Raw genomic sequence first — 20,228 nt, 5'->3', positions numbered from 1 at the left:
TACAATTGTGCTTTCCCTCATCTGTGTGTTGTGTACATTTAATTCAATGGAAGTTTCCCAAAATCTACACTCCAGAGCAAGTTGCTAGTGAGCTCAGAGAGAAGGGGCTGGACTGGACCAGTGCCTGTGTAGTATTGGATTTTCCTTCTATTTCTCTGGACAGTACTTCCTGTCCGTTTTTAATGTTTCCTTCCATCTACCCAGCATCAATTTGGATCCTCTTCTCTTCCATTCTATGCCTGTTCCTAGGTGAACTTACCTACTTCAAAGACAACACCATATGCAACCTTAACAACAGGCTACTTCAATCTATGCATCTCTTCCAGACTCTGAATTCATATGCCCCGCATCCAATTGGACAGCTGCACTTGAATGACTCACAAGCATCTTATATCTAAAGCTGTGTTCTTTTTTAAAATTTATTTTTATTTTTTTTAATTTTGTTTTTTAATTTACATCCAAATTCGTTAGCATATAGTGCAACAATGATTTCAGGAGTAGATTTCTTAATGCTCTTACCCATTTAGCCCATCGCCCCTCCCATCTCCCCCCCCAATAACCCTCAGCTTGTTCTCCATATTTAAGGGTCTCTTATGTTTTGTCCCCCTCCCTGTTTTTATATTATTTTTGCTTCCCTTCCCTTATGTTCATCTGTTCTGTGTCTTAAAGTCCTCATATGAGTGAAGTCTTTCTTTTGTCTGACTAATTTTGCTTAGCATAATACCCTCTAGTTCTGTTTACGTAGTTGCAAATGGCAAGGTTTCATTCTTTTTGATTGCTGAGTAATGCTCCATTGTATATATGTACCACATCTTCTTTACCCATTAATCCATCGATGGACATTTGGGCTCTTTCCATACTTTGGCTATTGTTGATAGTGCTGCTATAAACATTGGGGTGCATGTGCCCCTTCGAAACAGCACACCTGTATCCCTTGGATAAATACCTAGTAGTGTAATTGCTGGGTCATAGGGTAGTTCTATTTTTAACTTTTTGAGGAACCCTCCATACTGTTTTCCAGAATGGCTACACCAGCTTGCATTCCCACCAGCAATGCAAAAGAGATCCTCTTTCTCTGCATCCTTGCCAACATCTGTTGTTGCCTGAGTTGTTAATGTTAGCCATTCTGATAGGTGTAAGGTGGTATCTCATTGTGGTTTTGATTTGTATTTCCCTAATGATGAGTGATGTGGAGCATTTTTTCATGTGTCTGTTGGCCATCTGGATGTCTTCTTTGGAGAAGTGTCTATTCATGTCTTTTGCCCATTTCTTCACTGGATTATTTGTTTTTTTTGGGTGTTGAGTTTGGCAAGTTCTTTATAGATTTTGGATACTAACCCTTTATCTGATATGTCATTTGCAAATATCTTCTCCCATTCTGTCAGTTGCCTTTTAGTTTTGCTGATTGTTTCCTTCCCTGTGGAAGCTTTTTATTTTGATGAGGTCCCAATAGTTCATTTTTGCTTTTGTTTCCCTTGCCTCTGGAGATGTGTTGAGTAAGAAGTTGCTGCGGCCAAGATCAAAGAGGTTTTAGCCTGCTTTCTCCTCGAGAATTTTGATGGCTTCCTGTCTTACATTGAGGTCTTTCACCCATTTGAGTTTATTTTTCTGTGTATGGTGTAAGAAAGTGATCCAGGTTTGTTCTTCTGCATGTCGCTGTTCAGTTTTCCCAGCACCACTTGCTGAAGAGATTGTGTTTATTCCATTGGATATTTCCTGCTTTGTCAAAGATTAGTTGGCCATACGTTTGTGGGTCCATTTCTGGGTTCTCTATTCTGTTCTATTGATCTGAATGTCTGTTCTTGTACCAGTACCATACTGTCTTGATGATTACAGTCTAAAGCTGTGTTCTTGATCCAGGGCCCCAACCTGATGATGCTCTTCTCTTCTTCCTCTTTTCCTCTTCTCAACAAACTCCATTCACACAGTTGATCAAGTCAGAAAGTTGGGATCCTTAATCCTCCTTCCCTTTTCTTCCACATCTAGTTCATCAGTGCATTATGTTGTCTCTGTTCATCTTTCCCCAAATCCACTTTTCTTAAATCCAGGCCACTTCTCCCGGGATGTCACAGTCTCCTGCTGTGGTCCCCTGCTTTATCCTTTGTTCCTCGCTATAATCCACCAGTCTCACAGCTACCAGAATGATCTTTTAGATGTGTAAAATATCTTATCACTAGGGCTTAAAAATCTGCAAAGCCTTCCTTTGCTCTTGAAAAGAAACCTAAACTCCTTTCTCAGAACTACGAGTCCCACGGGGTGTGGTTCTGCCTCGCCTCCCAGTATCATGTCAGTCCTTCTCCTTCAGCACACTCCTGTCTCATTGCCCTTCTTTCAGATCTCTGAGAGGGACAAACTCCTCCCTGTCCTAGGGAAGATTATTCTTGTCTTTCCTCTGTGCCTCTTTCTTTCTTTCTTTCTTTCTTTCTTTCTTTCTTTCTTTCTTTCTTCTTTTATCAGAACTGGTGTTGTGCCAGAGATGGGCACTAGGAGCAGGAAATGAAGGCCTGGAAAGTGCCCAAGTGTTAGATACCAGCCTGTGCTTGTGCCAAGGCTTTTCCCCCTGCCCCTCCTGTATCCCATCTGCCTTGGAAAAGAAGAAAGAAGAGTCACTGTTGCTTGTGTGGAGCCACCACTGCCAGGGATGAGGGTTGTGCTGAGCACCTTTGTGAGGTTTGTCTATCGAAGTAGCTTCAAACAACAAGTGGAAATGTAAGTCCCTTTCCTTCTTCCTGTTCTTTCATCACAGATTTCGAATCCTTTGGGATGAAGAGGTGGAAAGGGTGGGTCCTGAGAAAGCCTCTCTGGGCCGAGTGGTCTGGAAATTCCAAAGGACGCGTGTTTTGATGGATATTGTGGCCAACATCCTGTGCATTATCATGGCAGCCATAGGGCCGGTGAGTGAGGGTGGCCCTTCTTCTGCCTTGTCAAACAGGTCCCCAGACTGACAAAGAATGTCATTAGCTACTTTCTCTACGAGCTGGTGGGTTTAGTACATTGTCATTATCTTTGAGCTCCTTGGGGGAAAATTTTCATAAAGCTAATCCTTGTCAAGCACAGCAGCAACCACTGAAATTAATTAAAAAGTTTGCCTCATAAAATCAGTTTGCTGACATTATCTGAGGCTTCCTATACCAACCTCAACCTCCAGCGGCCCTCTCCTCTCTCCATTGTGCTATTTTACAGACGGTTCTCATTCACCAAATCCTCCAACAGACTGAGAGCATTTCTAGGAATGTCTGGGTTGGCATTGGCCTGTGCATAGCCCTTTTTGCTACTGAGTTTACCAAAGTGCTCTTTTGGGCCCTTGCCTGGGCCATAAATTACCGCACAGCAATCCGGTTGAAGGTGGCCATCTCCACCCTGGTTTTTGAAAACCTGGTGTCCTTCAAGACGCTGGCACACATCTCTGTTGGAGAGGTAAGCTGGTCCAGAGTTTAATTTTAGAAAATGAAATCCTAAATCCTGACTCTGAGTGAGATGTACTTCCTGGATAATGCATATGACTTCCTTCTATTTTTCCAATGTCCTGCCCATTATATCCCATATCCCTGCTAAGTGAAGTGAGGAAGACTCAAAACATGAGAGGAATTCAATGAAGGGAGGGCTCCATTCAAGCTGGAGAATTTGGAAATTCTTCCCTGTTCGAGTTGAGGTAGGGTTTCGGGATGACCTTATCCAATCCCTTTGATTGTTAGTGAGGACACTGAGGCAGTAAGGAACACATCACAGGCATTTAAAGAAAATGAATGAACAATGGATCCAATAATTCTGATTGTATAGTATTTAGGGTGCCAAAGTCATAATAAAGACTACACTTACTGGACTTCAGAACTTATATATTCTCAAGCACTTGAATCTTAGTGTTAAGATTCTTAGCATTTACACAATAAAATTTTCTTAGTCAAGGGAATCCCAGGTGGCATGAGGTAAGGGACTTGCTTCTTTCTTACAGTTCCTCTTTCAGTATGTCTAAAGCATCTTATGATGAACTCAGCTGCATAGAACAAGAAAATCCAAAATAACAGTAGATTAAGCAAGATGAATTTATTTCACTCTCAAAAGGAGTCTGGACCAGACCAATTCAGGGCTGGTATGGGGACTTCTGTATCTTCTTATCTTTCTTTGTCACTATCCTATCACATGGCTCTCATAATGGTTCAGGATGGATTTTGGAGGTCCAGTCATCCCAACCATGTTTCAGATAGCTGGTAAGAGGAGGGAGAGAAGAGCAAAGATATATGTCCTCTAAGTTGAATTGCTTCCCTTTAAGAATTAATTCCCAAACTCCCGTTTGACATGTGTTACACAGTCACATGGCCACATTCTTTCCACAAAGGAGGCTGAAAAATGTAGTCTTTTAGCTGGGCATGCTACTGCTCTGAATAAAGCAGAAAGAAGGAGAGATAGATAAAGGTTAGGCAGCTAGCCATTTCTCCAGTATGCTTTTAGAGGGCAATATTACTCTTCACTGGGACTCTCTGTCCTAAAGATCAGCCTCTCCAAGATCAGATCAGAATGGAACCACAAAACTTATCATGTTGGTCCCCTGGCAACACTCCTCTCCATTTAAGGCAGTTTTTCTTCTCTACTCAGACCCCTCAACCATTCTGAAAGCCTTCAGTTGAGGAAATGTTTGGGTGACACTTCCAAAGCTGAACCTTTGTGCTTTCTTTCCAGGTGCTCAATATACTATCAAGTGATAGTTATTCCTTGTTTGAAGCTGCCTTCTTTTGTCCCTTGCCAGCCACCATCCCGATCCTAATGGCTGTTTGTGCAGTGTATGCCTTTTTCATTCTGGGGCCCACAGCTCTCATTGGGATATCTGTGTACATCATATTCATCCCCATTCAGGTAATGGCAGGTCTTTGCAACTATAAACTGTTGTATGCTTGTATTGTGCACACATGTTCTCACTCAATTGGATAGAAGGCTTTATTTCCAGGGTGTGGACCTGAAGCCTGTGTCCCCATTTTGTGCCTACAGATGTGCTTTCTTTTGTTGGCATATTGCATTTTTTTAAGAACTTGAATTTGAATGTGCTGGGGGAGGGAGTCATGGCTTTCAGTTTGTCATAGTCTCCAGCACTCTCTTTGCATACTAGCAATTCCTGTGTTTATATCACTTGCCTGATCCCCAGTGGTGTCCCCTGGTCCACATCAGCTACCACAACTCAAGGCAAGGATGACTGAGAATCTCAGTCCAGTTTCCCTTAGAACTTTCCCTGGCACTTATACTCCAATCTCTGGATTTTTAGGCCAACTGCAACTCAGCAATTCTCTCTGAACACTTTGTACCTTGATTTCAGATGTTTATGGCTAAGCTCAATTCAGCTTTTCGAAGATCAGCAATTTCAGTGACAGACAAGCGAGTTCAGACAATGAATGAGTTTCTGACTTGCATCAAGCTGATTAAAATGTATGCCTGGGAGAAATCTTTTACCAATACCATTCAAGGTAGGATGCACAGGTCTTGAAGAACCACTTACCCTGTAGAATGTACTCTTCTAAGGAGTTCTTAAGGTTCTGGGGGCCAGGAATTCCAGAAGGGGGGATGTGGGGCCCCTCTAAGCTGCTTTTCAGGCTTTTTAAGAGATTACAAAGATTTTAATAGACCCAGGCATCTGTTCTGGTGAGCCCAAGGACGTAGCAGGTGAATGACATATGGTTTAGCCTTTAAAAAGACATGTGGATGCTGATACTGACCAGTTACCTTTTACAAAAATAATACACTAAAACATTATGAAGAGAGGAAGAGCTACCTCAAGCTATTTCCTCAACTTAGAAGATGTCTACACACACACACACACACACACACACACACATATACTCACACTTACATATATAGCTCCTTGCCTGCAGCAACTTCATCATGATTGAATGACCCCCTGACTCGATATTCTTTCCACAGATAAGAGGATACATATATAGCTTTTTTTAAAAAGGTGATATTAAAACAATTTCAATCAAATATAAATGCAAATCTAATTGCAGGAACATTTACATAATTGCTGACATAGACTCAGGTGGTTGGCCGGTTAATGATCTGAACCACTGTTACAATTGACTCTCTGGATCTACAATTACACTTTTAGACCAGCATGTAATTGGGCCTGAAGCTGTATATCCGTGTTTTAAGGAGTGGCTTTAGAAAACTTGCTTCTGAGCTTGCCAAAGGAAGTGTCGCAGGTTGGGATGCTGGCAGCCCTATGCGAACTTCCTTGAAGACCCAGACACACTTCCTCACACATTAAACTCACTTTAGTACAATGGTTTGATTCCATTTGATTCCATTTGACTTCGTTCAATTTAATTAGACTCAATTTAACCTGTCAGTTTAATTCAATAAATATTCACGAACTTCCTACTATGTACAAGGTCATGGGAGATGCACAAAAGGATTAGAAAGAGTCCCTGCTTTTAAGATGATGGGAGTTTGAGCTAACTAAGCTCAATAATAGCTATAAGTTTGTTGGCTCTACCTTTAGAATATATCTGGAATCTGTCTGCTTATCTTCATTCCACTGTCACTCTAGTGCAAACCAATATTCTCTCCCTTCTGGACTATGTAAAGAAGTTTTAGATGCAACACTTTCTTTTCTCCTTCCCCCTGAAATCCATTATGTTCTCAGAAGCCAGTGTGACCTTTTAAAAATGTCAATCAGATCCTGCCCTTCCCTGCTAAAAATATTTAGTGGCTTCTTATTACACTTAGATTATTCCAATTTAGGACTTTTGATTTAAATCAAATTCCTTTAAATGGCCTATTAGATCCAATGTGATCTGGCCCCTGATGACCTCTATGAGATCATCACATCTTATCCTAACCCTTGATAACTCGTGTGAGCCCTGTGAACCTCCTATCTTCATTCATGCCTCATGATCTTTGCAGTTACTATTTCCTCTGCCTGAAATGCTCTCGTGATGGATGTTCATGTTGACTTTGTGCCTTCTCTCGATGTCACTGATCAAAGATGCCTTCTTGACCACAGTCCTAAGCAAGTTCATTCCCTACCAGTTCCTTTAATTCACTTTACCCTGTTCATTTATTTCATATCACCCAACAAATTTGTAATGATAGAATTTGTTTATTTCTTTATTGTCTGTCTCCCTACTGAAAGAGAGCTAAAACGCTGTTTACTCCTATACTTTCCAACACCAAGCACAGCACCTGTCCTACAGTAGACATCAGGTTAAAATTTGTTGAATTAGTGAACATGGATTAACTATAGGTTAAAATCGGGAAAAGGCCATAAGGGAAATGGAGAGAAGCTCCAGGGGGTGAAGGGGTGAGCATATCAGGTTGGAGAGATCAGGAAAAGTGTCATGGTGGAAGTGGCATTTTTTAGAAAGGCCTTGAAGAATAGCAAGGATTCAGACACAAACAGAGCTGGGGAAGACCCCCAGTAGGAGCAAAGGCCTAGGGAAGGATATGCAAGGGTGTGCTTGGGGAAAAGGAGGTGTCTGCGTATTCTAGAGGCAAAGGGCATATGGACACCAGAGTTTTGGATTGCAGTAGAACTGGTTTCCAACTCTGCCTTGACTACTTAAAAGGCAAGTTACTTAACCTGCTATGACTTTCCTGTCCTGCCAGAGAGCATAATAGCCTCTTTTTTCACATGGTGATGAGCGTGATCTATGAGAACACTGTGCAATGTTCAGAAGAGCACTCAGTAAGAATGGCAATGGTGCCCTGTTGCTAGTGTGAAAGGGTTTTTGCAGAAGAGTCTGGAATTAGAGTAAATAACTTTAAACACCAGGAGAAGGAGGCTTGAATTTAATTTGTGAGCAGTGCAGAAGCATGGACCCCAACTGGACTTATGAAAGGGAGAGATGCTCTTGGGCTTTTGTAGATGTTCCTGGGATACAGGACAGGAGCCCCAATCTGGCAGCCTTCAGGCTGGCACATGTGCTTTGTATTTAAAATTTCTTTCAGTTAGTTCCCAACGTGTCCCACAAAACGTGGAAACGTGTCCCACAAAATTCCAGATCCCAGACTTTAGAACAGTTGAAGATCTGGTGACCCTGGATGCTCTGCACTGAGAGGTGGCTGCCCCTTTCACTGAGGCATGTGGTCCCCATTTTGCCACATTCCACACCCTCCTTCTGGTCTTACTCTCTGTCCACTCCCTTCATTTACATTACTTGCCTGGCATCTGTAGGCATCCAAGTGTATGAATCCTGACACAGATTCAGGATTGCAAGAGACCTCAGACACCATCCAATATGGCAGCTGACAGACACTAAGCTTCCAGTTTGTTCCCAGAGCTTTTTGTGCTTACTCTAATTTAAACTTCACTACCAGAGTCCTTAACACTCACTTGCAGGAGGATCAGGCAAAGGTAAATACATTTCTTCTCCTTCTTTTTTAATGTTTATTTATTTATTTGAGAGAGAGAGAAGAGAGAAGGAGAAAAGAAAGAGATAGCACTAGTGGGGAGGGGCAAAGAGAGAAGGAGAGAGAGAATCCCAAGTAGGCTCCACACCGTCAGCAGATTTTGACATAGGACTCAAGCCCACAAACCGTGAGATCATGTTTTGAGCCCAAATCAAGAGTCGGATGCTTAACTGACTGAGCCACCCAGGTGCCCCAAGGATAGATGCATTTCTTAGTGCTGCAAAATAAGTCCATCATGGACCATTTTCTATTTACAGATATAAGGAAGAGGGAAAGGAAATTACTGGAAAAAGCTGGATTTGTTCAAAGTGGAAACTCAGCCCTGGCCTCCGTTGCATCTACCATAGCCATTGTATTGACATTCACCTGCCACATCCTCTTGAGACGCAGGCTCACCGCCCCAGTGGTAAGAACCATCTCTAGAGCTGGCCTCCTTCACATTCCAACACTGGACAGTGCCAGCTGGGAAGCTCCTCCTCGCCTTTGCCCAGCACTAGCATCAGAGTACTCAATCACAGAAGGGCCAGAATTCTACCATGACTTTTAAAAACAAGTGCTTGGACTGACAAGGAGCCCAGGAGAGCCTAACGGTGACTCTCACCCAGTCTAAGTGCAGGGGCAGTAGTTAATATTGGAACACAATTTTACATTTGGAAAACAAAACTGAAATCAAATGATCACTGGGCTATTTTATTCATAATTATTCAAACATATTACAATAAGGAAACTTTGTGGGAGTTTTCTGGGTGGGAGCAGTCATAGGTACTGGGAGACATAGTGTGGTGTTAGGGTCAGAATCCCCCTTGTTTAAATCCCAACTCTGTTACTATGACAGAGGGCAATTCATTCAACCTCTCTTGCTTGGTTTTATTATCTGTAAATGGGTTTATAATAGTCCCTGTGGTTGTGAGGACTGAAGGAGCTCTTTTATGTAAGGCACGTGGAACAGCGCCTGGTACATTGTAAATGCCATGTAAGTGTTTGTTGTTCTTATTAGCCTGATGCTCACCCAGCCCAGGATAATTTGGGCTGAAAGCCTCAGAGGGAGAGTTAGGATAAATGTGAGATACTCAGGTTTTTTATAAGGGGGCCTGTGCATTCAAAGGTAAAGAAACTGGGCTAGATGGGAAACAGCCCCTGGCTGAAATAAACAAACAGCTGAGATATTAAATCCAGTGTCTGAAGGGTAAGTGAATGGATGAAAGTCAATAAAAACAAGACAAAAAAAGAACAAAACCCAGAGAGAATGAAATAAGCAAGTGTGCTCACAGAGCAATAGTTGCACCAAAAATCATGGATCTTGAGGGGAAGGGGGATGTTTGAGAAGGCAAATGCTTTTGCTAGGGCATCTGTTGTGAGGCTGTCAGTCCTGTTACTGCCCTGTTTTTCTTTGTGAGGTGCTTTTATTTTTTCAGGTTCTTTATACAGAGTTTAGTCACACACTCTGGGGCTTGAATTCAGTCATAAACCCAAAGCCAGAATAAATGGCAATGACATACCAAAGTCTCAACAGAATGCTTCTCAATTATTGTGACTATGTTCTATGATCCCAAACAGAAACAATTCTTTCCTCAGGAATGCACCAAAGAAAATTTAAAACCAAACTGATTGCACATGGTTAATATTTTCAAAAATGATGATTTAGAAGAAATCTAGAGGAGGAACAAGATTCCCCTGAATGCAAGGCTCATACTTCTTCAAATTCAGAATCCCTCACCTCCTCTGTCAGGGCCACATCAGTAGGAGGTCAGCCCCCCAGGTGCTGGCTCACATCAGGCAACCTGAGTGTTCTGTCGACCAAGGCCTGGGCTTTCTGAGCCAAGATAGTACTCTGGGACTTGGGGGAGCTGAGTTCTCTTTGGGGATGGATTTGGGACCAGATGTGATGAAGGGAGCATTATTCATTGTCCCTTTACAGAACTAATGAGGATTAGTTGAAGCCCAGGGCTCTGTCCATGGGGCCCATTCAGCAGCAGGCAGGATCACTCTGTATTTGTTGATGGAAGTTGTGTTATTAATTTCTTAAATGGGTGGTTAGGGAGAAGCTGCTAATTACAAGTCAGGCAGATGAGAAGATGAAATCTGGGAGATGAGATCATGCACCCCTGGGGCACCAATGGAGCGAGGAAACTTGTCTTCATTGAGGCTGTATGATGTTAACCACCTACCAGGCAGGACTCAGTGAGAAAGGCCCCAGTGAAGAGGGAAGATGGTTTTTGGGAATACCAGTTGAACAGAGATTTTTACACTTGTCCCAAGTGTGTGGGGAGGCAGAGTGTTGAGGCCAGACCTCGGGGGTGGGAGAGTCAGAGGTCACTCTCCAGTAGCTAGCATGGGCCAAGCAGGTCCTTCCAAGAAATTTCTTCCTTCATTCCTGGGGCTAAATATGGTATGGAAAAGGAGGCTCTAGCTCTGAAGGGTCAGAGGACCCTGAAGCAACTGGGGAAAGAGGATAATTTAGGACAATCCATGGGGTTTTGAGTGACAAGTCTAGGCCAAGTAAGGACGTGGATGGAAAATTCTAGACATTCAGTTAGAGACCTTACTCAGACATTATCACATTATATTCTCTGGACTTACAGAGGCAAGGGTATAGATCTTCCACCGTTTTGATGAAATTCCAAAGCAAAATAGATTAAGATGTTGCTATCCCTACTTTGCTAGACCATGATTTGGGAGTCATAAAATGAAAAAATGTTCCAGTCAGAATTCCAATTATGTCACCGTTTCTCATCTCAGCAATTATAATTTCCATGGATAGAATGGTTCAGAGCAAAGGCAACACCTCATCCTAAACCTTCTACCTCTCTTTTGTTCTTCAGGCATTTAGTGTGATTGCCATGTTTAATGTAATGAAGTTTTCAATTGCAATCTTGCCTTTCTCGGTCAAAGCAATGGCCGAAGCCAATGTCTCTCTGAGGAGAATGAAGGTATAACTAATGCTGGGTGAGTAGGGAAGAGAGATCTTGTTTTTGGGTGGGAAAATTCTCAGATATGGGAAAGCTGTGTCAACCCATTGGAAGGCTGGGTCATTGGTTTGGAGAACATTGGGATAAGGCCCTGCATTCAGAGTTGGATCAATAAATGTGCATCAAGGAGGGTACAAGCAAAACTTTATAAGGTGGTCTACCCTTTGATTAAAAATGAAACAGAGTCTCCATGCATGGAGATGATGTTCCTGATCCCCTACTCTTTTTCCAAGTCATAAATCTTAAGTTGTTCCAGGAGTAGGGTTGAGTTTGCACTGAGCTATTCCCCACCCCTTTACCTATGGTTTGCCCTATGATGCGTGTGGTGATGGTAATGATGAAGAGGGTAGTGGGGCACCACATTTATGCACTCAGTTGCTTTATTCATTCATTCATTCAGTCAGTCAGTCAGTCAGTCAGTCATCAGAGATGTACTGTGTGCTTCCTATATTTAAGGTATTGTAGGAAATGCAAATAAAAGGAAGAGAGAGCTTTTACTCTCAAGAGCCTACAGTCTCGTGTAGGACCAGGTGTCCCAGTCATTGCTATACACAGTAAGGATATGTAACATGCAAGAAGGCATAAAGTGGTTTTGAAGTTCAGGCAAGGGAAGGAAAAGGAGGAGGGTGTTGCAGAGAAGAGAACAGCATGTTTAGACATGTGTGAATTAATTGAATGATTTTATTCATTTTATTCACTCAGGCCAGCATTCTGGAAGTCACCTCAGGCATCAGAGATGCTTGTATCCCTTACTATTCACATTCAACTAATCAAGGGCCCTTTTCAGTCACTTCCTGCTCACTGTGTTTCCTCAATTTTAAGAGGCATTGTTTGTAAGATTGAGTTGTAAAGTGGTATTATCAAGTCATCACTTTCTGAACAAAACCCAAGAATGAACACCATCATATTAGCTGTATATATTATGATATCAGATAACTTAGACTAGAGAAATAATGCTATTTCTTGACTCCTCAACTTCTTTGTCCCTGCTGCCATCACTGAATTATCACGGTGACTTATGAACCAATTTCCCTTTTCTGTTGTTGTTCTTCTTAAATCCTCATTGCACTCAGCCCCCAGAGAGCTGTTGAAAGTTTGGTCTGACCACTGATATTCACCTGCTTGAAACCCTTGAGTCCTTGTTCCCTCCATGACTGAACCTGAGCCTTCCATCAGCAGGTCCTCAGTTATGTCTCCACCTGATTTCCTATCCCCTTCCTACCTTGAGCTCTATGGTAATCCTGAATTGCTTGTTTCATGTCCTCACCCTAATAAACCATGCTGTTGAATGTTTCCTTGCCTTTGCTAATGCCATACCTTTTGTTATAAGGCTCTCATCTCCTCTTCCTTCCCTCATTTTTGCCTGTCAGCACCTGTACAGACTCAGCTCAGGCACCAATACATAGACCTCAGGATGGGGAGCCAAGTGTCCCTTCTTTGGCAGTTACAGTGTTTTGTTCTTGTCACATTTCACTGAAATGATTGTGTATGTTCCCATCTTCCCCTAGGCTGTAATCTATTTAAGGACAAGAATCATGCCTTATTCATAATTTCATTTCTTATGTTTACCACAGAATTTGGCACAGGGTAGACACTTGGCAAATGTTTTGTTGAACTGAGCTGAGTGGGTACTAGGAAGAAGGCATGGCAGAGGCTGAGCATGTGACCTTGGTTTAATAAGCGTTAATGCCAGGCAATGAAGCCACCACCCAAAGACTAGAAAAAGCTGATTACCTTGGGCATGAGGAAAAAATGTAGCTGAGATCAGCATTCTCCAATGTGGGTGACCCACATAGACTTTGTGGATAAAGAGGCATCTGTCCTAGATAGCATGAGCTAGTACACTATTTCTGCTGCAGCTTCTCCTAGGGGAATATCTTCCCTAAATATCCTAAGTAGAATTGCCAAGATTATGGTTTTGGGTCATTAGAAGATATATTGGGATGATTCTTGTAAATGCATAATGTCTGCCCAGTTAATTTTGTCTCTTTAATCTTAGAAAATTCTCGTAGATAAAAATCCCCCATCTTACATCACCCAACCAGAAGACCCAGATACTGTCTTGCTTTTAGCAAATGCCACCTTGACATGGGATCAAGAAAACAGCAGAAAAAGTGATCCAAAGAAAGTGCAGAACCAGAAAAAGTGTTTTCTTAAGAAACAGAGGCTAGAGACATACAGTGTGAGATCATCAGCCCAGGAAGTTGCTGGCCCAGAGGAGCAAAGTGGTAGCCCCACATCGGTTCTGCACAATATAAGCTTTGTGGTGAGAAAGGTGGGTATGTGTTCTATAGGTATGCCTTCTATCTTTCCTCCTTGTATCCCACAACTATACTTTATTAAGATCTAACATGATTTGTTTGAGCTGGAGGTTGTGTGGGGATGTCTCTAGACTGTTTTCTTTCCCCAGTTTTAAACTTAAAAAATTTTTTTAAATGTTTATTTATATTTGAGAGAGAGAGAGAGAGAGAGAGAGAGAGAGAGCAGGGGAGGGGCAGAGAGAGATGGAGACAGAATCTGAAGCAGGCTTCAGTCTCTGAGCTGTCAGCACATAGCCCAGTGCAGAGCTCAAATTCATAAGCTGTGAGATGACCTGAGCCAAAGTTGGATGCGTAACCAACTGAGCCTCCCAGGCACCCCTCCCAATTTTAAAACTATGTACATGGGTTATGGAGACATTCTCTTCAAGCTGACAAAACATGGTAGTTGTAACAGTACTGATATTTAAACTCCAAAGGAGCCAGTTGCAATTTTGAATGGACAATCTATTTCAGGTGGCTAGGCTCAAATTGGCTATCTTTTGTAAATCTTTTTGGATTTGTTCTTAATTTCACATTGGAGTACTATGATAGATAATAACTGACAATTATGAATACTTATTATTTACCAGGTACACAACTAACTCATTTAACCACCCCAATAATCCTAAGAGATAGGTACTATATCTATTCCCACTTTATGATTGAGAAAACTGACACAAAGGGAGGTTAAATAAATCACCCAAGATCATACTGCTAGCAAGTGGCAGAAGACAGCTTCACATTCAGGGCACCTGGCCCCAGAGTCTGTGCTCTTAAGCACCATGCTTGTTAAAAGCAAGTAAGATCAACAAGCAACCCAGCAAAGGAAGCCAGCCAGAGCCTGTTGGCTGCTCCCCTCAGGAATGGGGAATAGAGTCTTTAGACAAAGCTCTACATTTAGGGAATGTTTGGCTTCTCCTGCATGTGATTCTCTTGCACTGGGAACTCAGCAGCAGTACTCCTGGGATGGCAGTGTTTGCCGATTTTGCTGCTGAGGGCTCAGCATTAATTCTATGCCTAGTATTTTAATTTCCCATCTTGTTGACTCACCCTTTCTGGTGTGAGCACTATGGAAGGAGAGGTTCCTACTTATTATGCAACGCTAAGCTCAGTAGCTGGTGTAGAGTAGTATTCAGTTGGCTGGGTGTAATTGATCTAGGTTCTCTGTTAAGTCCTACTGGGTGCAGCCCACTTTGCTTTCTCATGCCCTTCCCCCTGCTTATGATGTGCAGCACCTGGATTGTTCCAACCAGGCCTTTGGAATTGCTCCAGAGTGGCTTCAGTGAACTACTCTTGTGTTTTAAAGAAGCTGCCTTTTAGCCCCCTAGTGGCCTTCCTTCTCATTATGTCAATGACTCTTGCTTGGGCTTGTGCATCAAGGACATGGTCAATGTTTTCTGAAACAAGTTGAAGACAGTGGGAACAACACAGTGTTGTGTGGATTAAGGTTATGCCTCCAGAACCTGATGTACCTGGGGTCCAGTCCCAGCCACTTGCCAGCTGTGTGACCTTGAGTATATTGCCTAACCTCTTGGAGCCTCTCTTCCTTTATGGGCTCAATGGATATTTTAAAAATAGCACGACTTCACAAGGTCGGTGTAAGGACTGAAAGAGATACTATACAAAAATGCTAAGCCCATAGTAAGTCTCAACTTATGTTAGCTATTGTCGCCTTTTTCCTCTCACAGTCAAAAATCCAGCTTAAGTGTTGCCCTTAAATATTCTAAATTCAGACCACCCATGTTTTTTCCAAATTTAGTTCTAGGATTCCATTGGACTATAGCCTCCTTGAGGTCAGGGTGTGTATCTGTCTTGTTCACAGGTTGTAACCTTATACCAAGGCAAGTGCCTGGCATGCATTAGGCACCCAAAGGTGTTTTCTGAATGGACAGATGAATAATCAGAAACCCAGGGGCTGCAAGTCTCATGGGTTTTCTCCTGAAGACAAGGTTGAATCTAGAAAGCTAGAGACCTGGCCCCAGGTGGTGGATAGAATTCAAAAGAGAGTCAAATGCCTAGGATCTGGATTCAGACCAATGATCTCTTTGTCCCAAACTCTTTGTAATGCACCAATTCCTTAAAGACCTTTTAGTGGAATTAAAATGGATCAGCTTTGGGACACTTGGGTGGCTCAGTCAGCTGAGCATCCAACTTTGGCTCAGGTCATGATCTTGCGGTTTGTGAGTTCAAGCCCCAAGCCCCACATCGGGCTTGCTACTGTCAGCGCAAAGCCCACTTGGGATCCTCTGTCCCCCTCTCTCTGCCCTTTCTTTGCTTGTGCTCTCCCAAAGATAAATATAAATGGATCAGCTTCACTTATCTGCAGCATCAATGATAATGTGGACGGCATAAGGCAGGGATCACATCTGTCTTGATCACTACTTTATCCTCAGTGCCTAGCATGATGCCTGCTGTTCCATAAAGTCTTGTCAAAGAAATTCATGATGACAGGAAGCTATCTTCATGTGCTGAAGGTGGCAGACAGGCAATGGGAAAGGAGCTGTATCTGGCTCCATCATGGGCATCTTTGCTCTAAGAGATCACGGAGAGCAGGTCTTAATGAGAATGCTCTTAGTTGTTCCATCTGCAGCACTGCAGTATTTGCTTGAACACAAGAGTGGTCACATGTCCGCCAAAAGTCTCCACATGGATTCTTGCTCTGCCTGCCCTGGTTTCCCTCCAGAGATCTACATGGTTTACTACTTCACCTCCTTCAGGTCTACTAAAATGTCACCTGTAGCAAATACTGTCAGTGACCCATCTGTGTGTCCTAGCCACCTTCAAACTGCCAAATCTGTATCTATGCCAGAGAGCCCTCCCCATCATCCAAAAAGCACCAAGACATTGACAGCCAGGGGAGCAGCTCTCAAACACTGTTGACTATTTATACTTTACTCTCTCAGCCATTGGAGTGGGAGGGATAGAACCACTCTAAGTTTCCCAGAATTTGTTAGCAGGATTGAACTTCATTTGCCTCCCATGGGAGCTGAAATAATTGTACACCCTTGATGGGTCACCTTCCCCATCCCCTGACACCTCGCAAATGAACTACCTTCATTCAAATCTTTGATTCAGGGTCTGTTTCTGGGAGAACTCAAGCTAAGACATTTACCTTTCTAGTAACGTTCCCCCCATCCTCATCTCCTCCCTACCTCCTCCCTACTTTATGAGTTTCCATGGCAGGTACCTGACATACTCCATATTTTACTTATTTGGTTGACTACTGGTCCCCTCAACTAAAACATAAGCTTCATGAGGGCAGACCGAAATGGTTGTCTGTCATATTCATTACTCTGTTGTGCTGTTGCTACTGTCCAGAACAGCACCTGGCACTTACAATGATTTGTGGCAGAATTAATAAATCTGCAGCTGTAGAATAATCCATGAACCCAAAGTGTTGGAATAGAATAACTGCTTAGCAATTTCAGGTTATGCTTCAGTGTGGTGGAAGGATACTTTAAATTATTTTTTAATGTTTATTTTTGAGAGAGAGACAGAGACAGAGACAGAGGGAGACAGAGAGTAGGCTGGGGGAGGATCAGAGAGAGAAAGGGAGACACAGAATCCAAAGTAGGCTCCAGGCTCTAAGCTGTCAGCACAGAGCCCGACGCAGGGCTCGAACTCACAAACCACAAGATCATGACCTTAGCTGAAGTTGGATGCTCAACCGACTGAGCCACCCAGGGGCCCCAAGTGGAGGATACTTTAAAAATTTCTTTTGAAAAGCACTCAACTCTCTGTACTTCAAAGGCTACCTATGTCCCTCTGGGTTGTGCAGCCTTTAAGTTCTATTAGATTTGCTTTCCTGGAGTGTAAGCATGGGACAATACTCCTGTAAAGTCCTGTGTGTCCCAGACCAGCACAAGGCTGTTTTGCGTCAGTGCTTGTATGTGATTTCTAGAAGTTCTCTGGGCACTCTGCTGTGCTGTGCCAAGGAAAACACTTAATTAAGACGTAGGTTCCTGTATTGTCCAGGCTGTATATTGGGTTTGGGGTGTGAGACTGTAACTGCCACCTTTTAGAGCCAGCAGTGGCCCTTTGGCCAGCAGAGTTTGGAGGCAACACTTTCATACCAAGACCCTCTAAAAACTGGGGAAATGACTGTGTCTTTTTTTTCTGTTTCTCTGACAGGGGAAGATCTTGGGAATATGTGGGAATGTTGGAAGTGGAAAGAGCTCCCTCATTGCAGCTCTCCTAGGACAGGTAAACTGTGAAGACAGAACATTGACATGACACTGAAGTGTCAGGTTCCCTACCTGCCGTGTTTGGGATCCTCTGAGAACAGTGGACCCAGTGACTGGGCTCAGCTGCACTGGACACAGTGAAGACAGTTGATAGTGATTTTCAGGGGGTTAATGTTCTCATTGGCTCCATGCCTCTTGTCCATGTATGGCTGAGCTTTTCACACACTCTTGGGTTTGTCTCCTAAGGACATGTGTTAAACACTGACTGCTTCCTTGCCTAGAACACCACCTTTGTCAAAGGAAGAGGAAAGTCATTAAATCCATGTTTTTTTCCCATGACTTGGGCCATCCTGATTAGAAAGGCCAGTAAGTAAACTTGGTAGGGAAGGACCAAGAAACCTAAGACTCACCATGACTCTAGATCTGTTTTTCCCTTTGTCCATCTCCATATCCCCAGTGTCTGCCCACAGCAGCAGCTCAGTCAAGCCTTCTTTGATGGAGTGGCTGAATGCATGCATCAACTAACACAGCAATGTACCCTCAACTTCTCTGCAGACCTCATGGTAGGCACAGGGAGGAGCCCAGGGGTCTTGTCCTTTGCTACTTCTAGCTGTGTAACCCCAGCAAAATGCCAGGCCGATTATTGTATTCACAAGGCTCTAAATTAATATGGTTTCTCATCCCAAATGAATGAATATTAAGTCCTCTTTCTTCCCACCCTGCTGTTCATAGAGAGAAGCTTGGGTGCCTGTAGTTGGGAGAGGAGGAACCTCTGAAGAAATGAGGACACCAGGCTCAGAAGAACCTGCTAGAATAGGGTGACTTCTTTTGGCCTCAGCTGACTCATTTCTAGAAAGAGTGACAACTCCTTCCCTGTCCGAAGGAGGAGGTTGGGGGATTGGGGCAGAATCCCATGAGCTCCTAAGGTTACTTATGCCCTGGGATTCTGTTGTGTGTGCCTGTCATAAATAGCCCTAGAGTCAGCAGGTGTGTTACAGGTGACCCATCCCAACTGTCTATCGAATAACATGAGGCTCTCCACAGAATCCCATAAAAGATGAGCCAACTTCTGCTCAGATATCTCCAGCATGGAGAACTAATTATTTCACAGCCAGTTCCCTCTTTGGAGAGTTTTGATATATGGAAGTGGAGTTTGCCTCCTTTTAACTTCTACCCTTTTTTCTGCTCCTTTGGAATCTCTCAGAGAAAAGAGAATCTATCTCCCATGTAACAGTGGTGAGATTAGATGCCTCACCATAGTCACTGGGATAGGGGGTGGCAGGGTGGCTGATGAGTGGACTCTAGACTGCCTATGTTCAACACCTGCCCCAGCCTCATGCTCATTATTTAATCTTGGGTAAGTAACTGAGCCTCTCTGAACCTCAGTTTCCTTGTCCGTAAAATGGGGCTTAGGAGGGTTATGGTGAGGATTAAATAAGATAATGTATATAATAGTTATAGGATAATTCCCAGGGCCAATCATGGTGACCAGCATTTTGTATGCACTTAACCCAGTGCCTGGCATAGCCCCTATTTATTTTGCCTATTATTATTACCATTATTGTCATTATCTTTTTCTCTTCTCCAAGTCTGATGTTCTCTGTCTCTTGGGACATTCCTGAGGTGAAATTGTGTCCCATCCCTTGACCTTGGCTATCTTCCTTTCCTGTCCACAACACACAGCTGCTGCTGCATCAGCCCTGAGCACCACGGCATCTCTTGCATATGTCCTCTCCTCTCCTGTCCGCTCAGCTTTGAACATGGCTTCACCACCAGCTGTCAGATGCCCACAGTGTGGTATCATCTTAAGTGCACTTATGTACTTGGGGTCACAAACTAGAGCACATGCAAGTTTTTAATTGGATTGTTCAATGTGCTACATGAAATTGGATTTCCACTGCTCTTGAAGAATGAGAAATTCTGGCTGCACCAGGCCTGCATCCTTGGCACCAGGCCCTGCACCAAATGTGCAGACTGAATCGAGGCTGCTTCCTTGAGACAGAACACACCAGGACCACCATCCATAGCCATGTAGGCTATGCCCTGCCCCTGGGGCCTGGCTGAGGGGGGTGGGATGTAGCCAGTGAACCTGCAAAAGGAAGCCTTTGTGATGTTGAGTCCTCTCAGAAGGCATCTTGTTCTGGCTGCACCAAGGTGCCATGTGGCCTCTCCAGCCTACAGCAGGACTCACCACTGCCTCTTCTGTGACATTCCTCCCTGGCCCCTTGTAGGTTTTTGACTTTGAGACCATCATTCTACACATCTTGTCTTTGCAGTATGTGGACAAGACATCTTGTTGACCCTCTTGCGCCGTCATAATTAATGTTCATAGAATAAGTGGGTGGCAAGTGTGCAGTGGGTCCCCGAAGAGAAGTCTGTGA

At 43.4% G+C, this 20,228-nt stretch overlaps 1 protein-coding gene across 10 annotated transcripts in view; it reads left to right on the top strand.

Annotated features, from left to right (window-relative positions):
* Window positions 1-20,228, top strand: part of ABCC12 (ATP binding cassette subfamily C member 12) — a 95,364-nt gene that overhangs the window by 30,416 nt on the left and 44,720 nt on the right. For 7 of the 10 annotated variants that reach the window (XM_019819695.3, XM_023245345.2, XM_006941488.4 and 4 more), the window contains 8 exons: window positions 2,747-2,894; window positions 3,184-3,417; window positions 4,678-4,851; window positions 5,306-5,453; window positions 8,652-8,800; window positions 11,217-11,324; window positions 13,363-13,638; window positions 17,795-17,866. In XM_019819695.3, the coding sequence (XP_019675254.2) occupies window positions 2,747-2,894; window positions 3,184-3,417; window positions 4,678-4,851; window positions 5,306-5,453; window positions 8,652-8,800; window positions 11,217-11,324; window positions 13,363-13,638; window positions 17,795-17,866 (1,309 nt within the window). Of the gene's footprint in view, window positions 1-2,746; window positions 2,895-3,183; window positions 3,418-4,677; window positions 4,852-5,305; window positions 5,454-8,651; window positions 8,801-11,216; window positions 11,325-13,362; window positions 13,639-17,794; window positions 17,867-20,228 lie in introns of those variants that run through there. The other 3 variants (XM_045046059.1, XM_045046058.1, XM_045046060.1) reach the window with 2 other exon arrangements.

This window comes from Felis catus, chromosome E2 (genome assembly GCF_018350175.1).
Source record: "Felis catus isolate Fca126 chromosome E2, F.catus_Fca126_mat1.0, whole genome shotgun sequence".
Taxonomy (NCBI): Eukaryota; Metazoa; Chordata; class Mammalia; order Carnivora; family Felidae; genus Felis; species Felis catus.
This window is presented reverse-complemented; position numbering and strand designations above follow the sequence as displayed.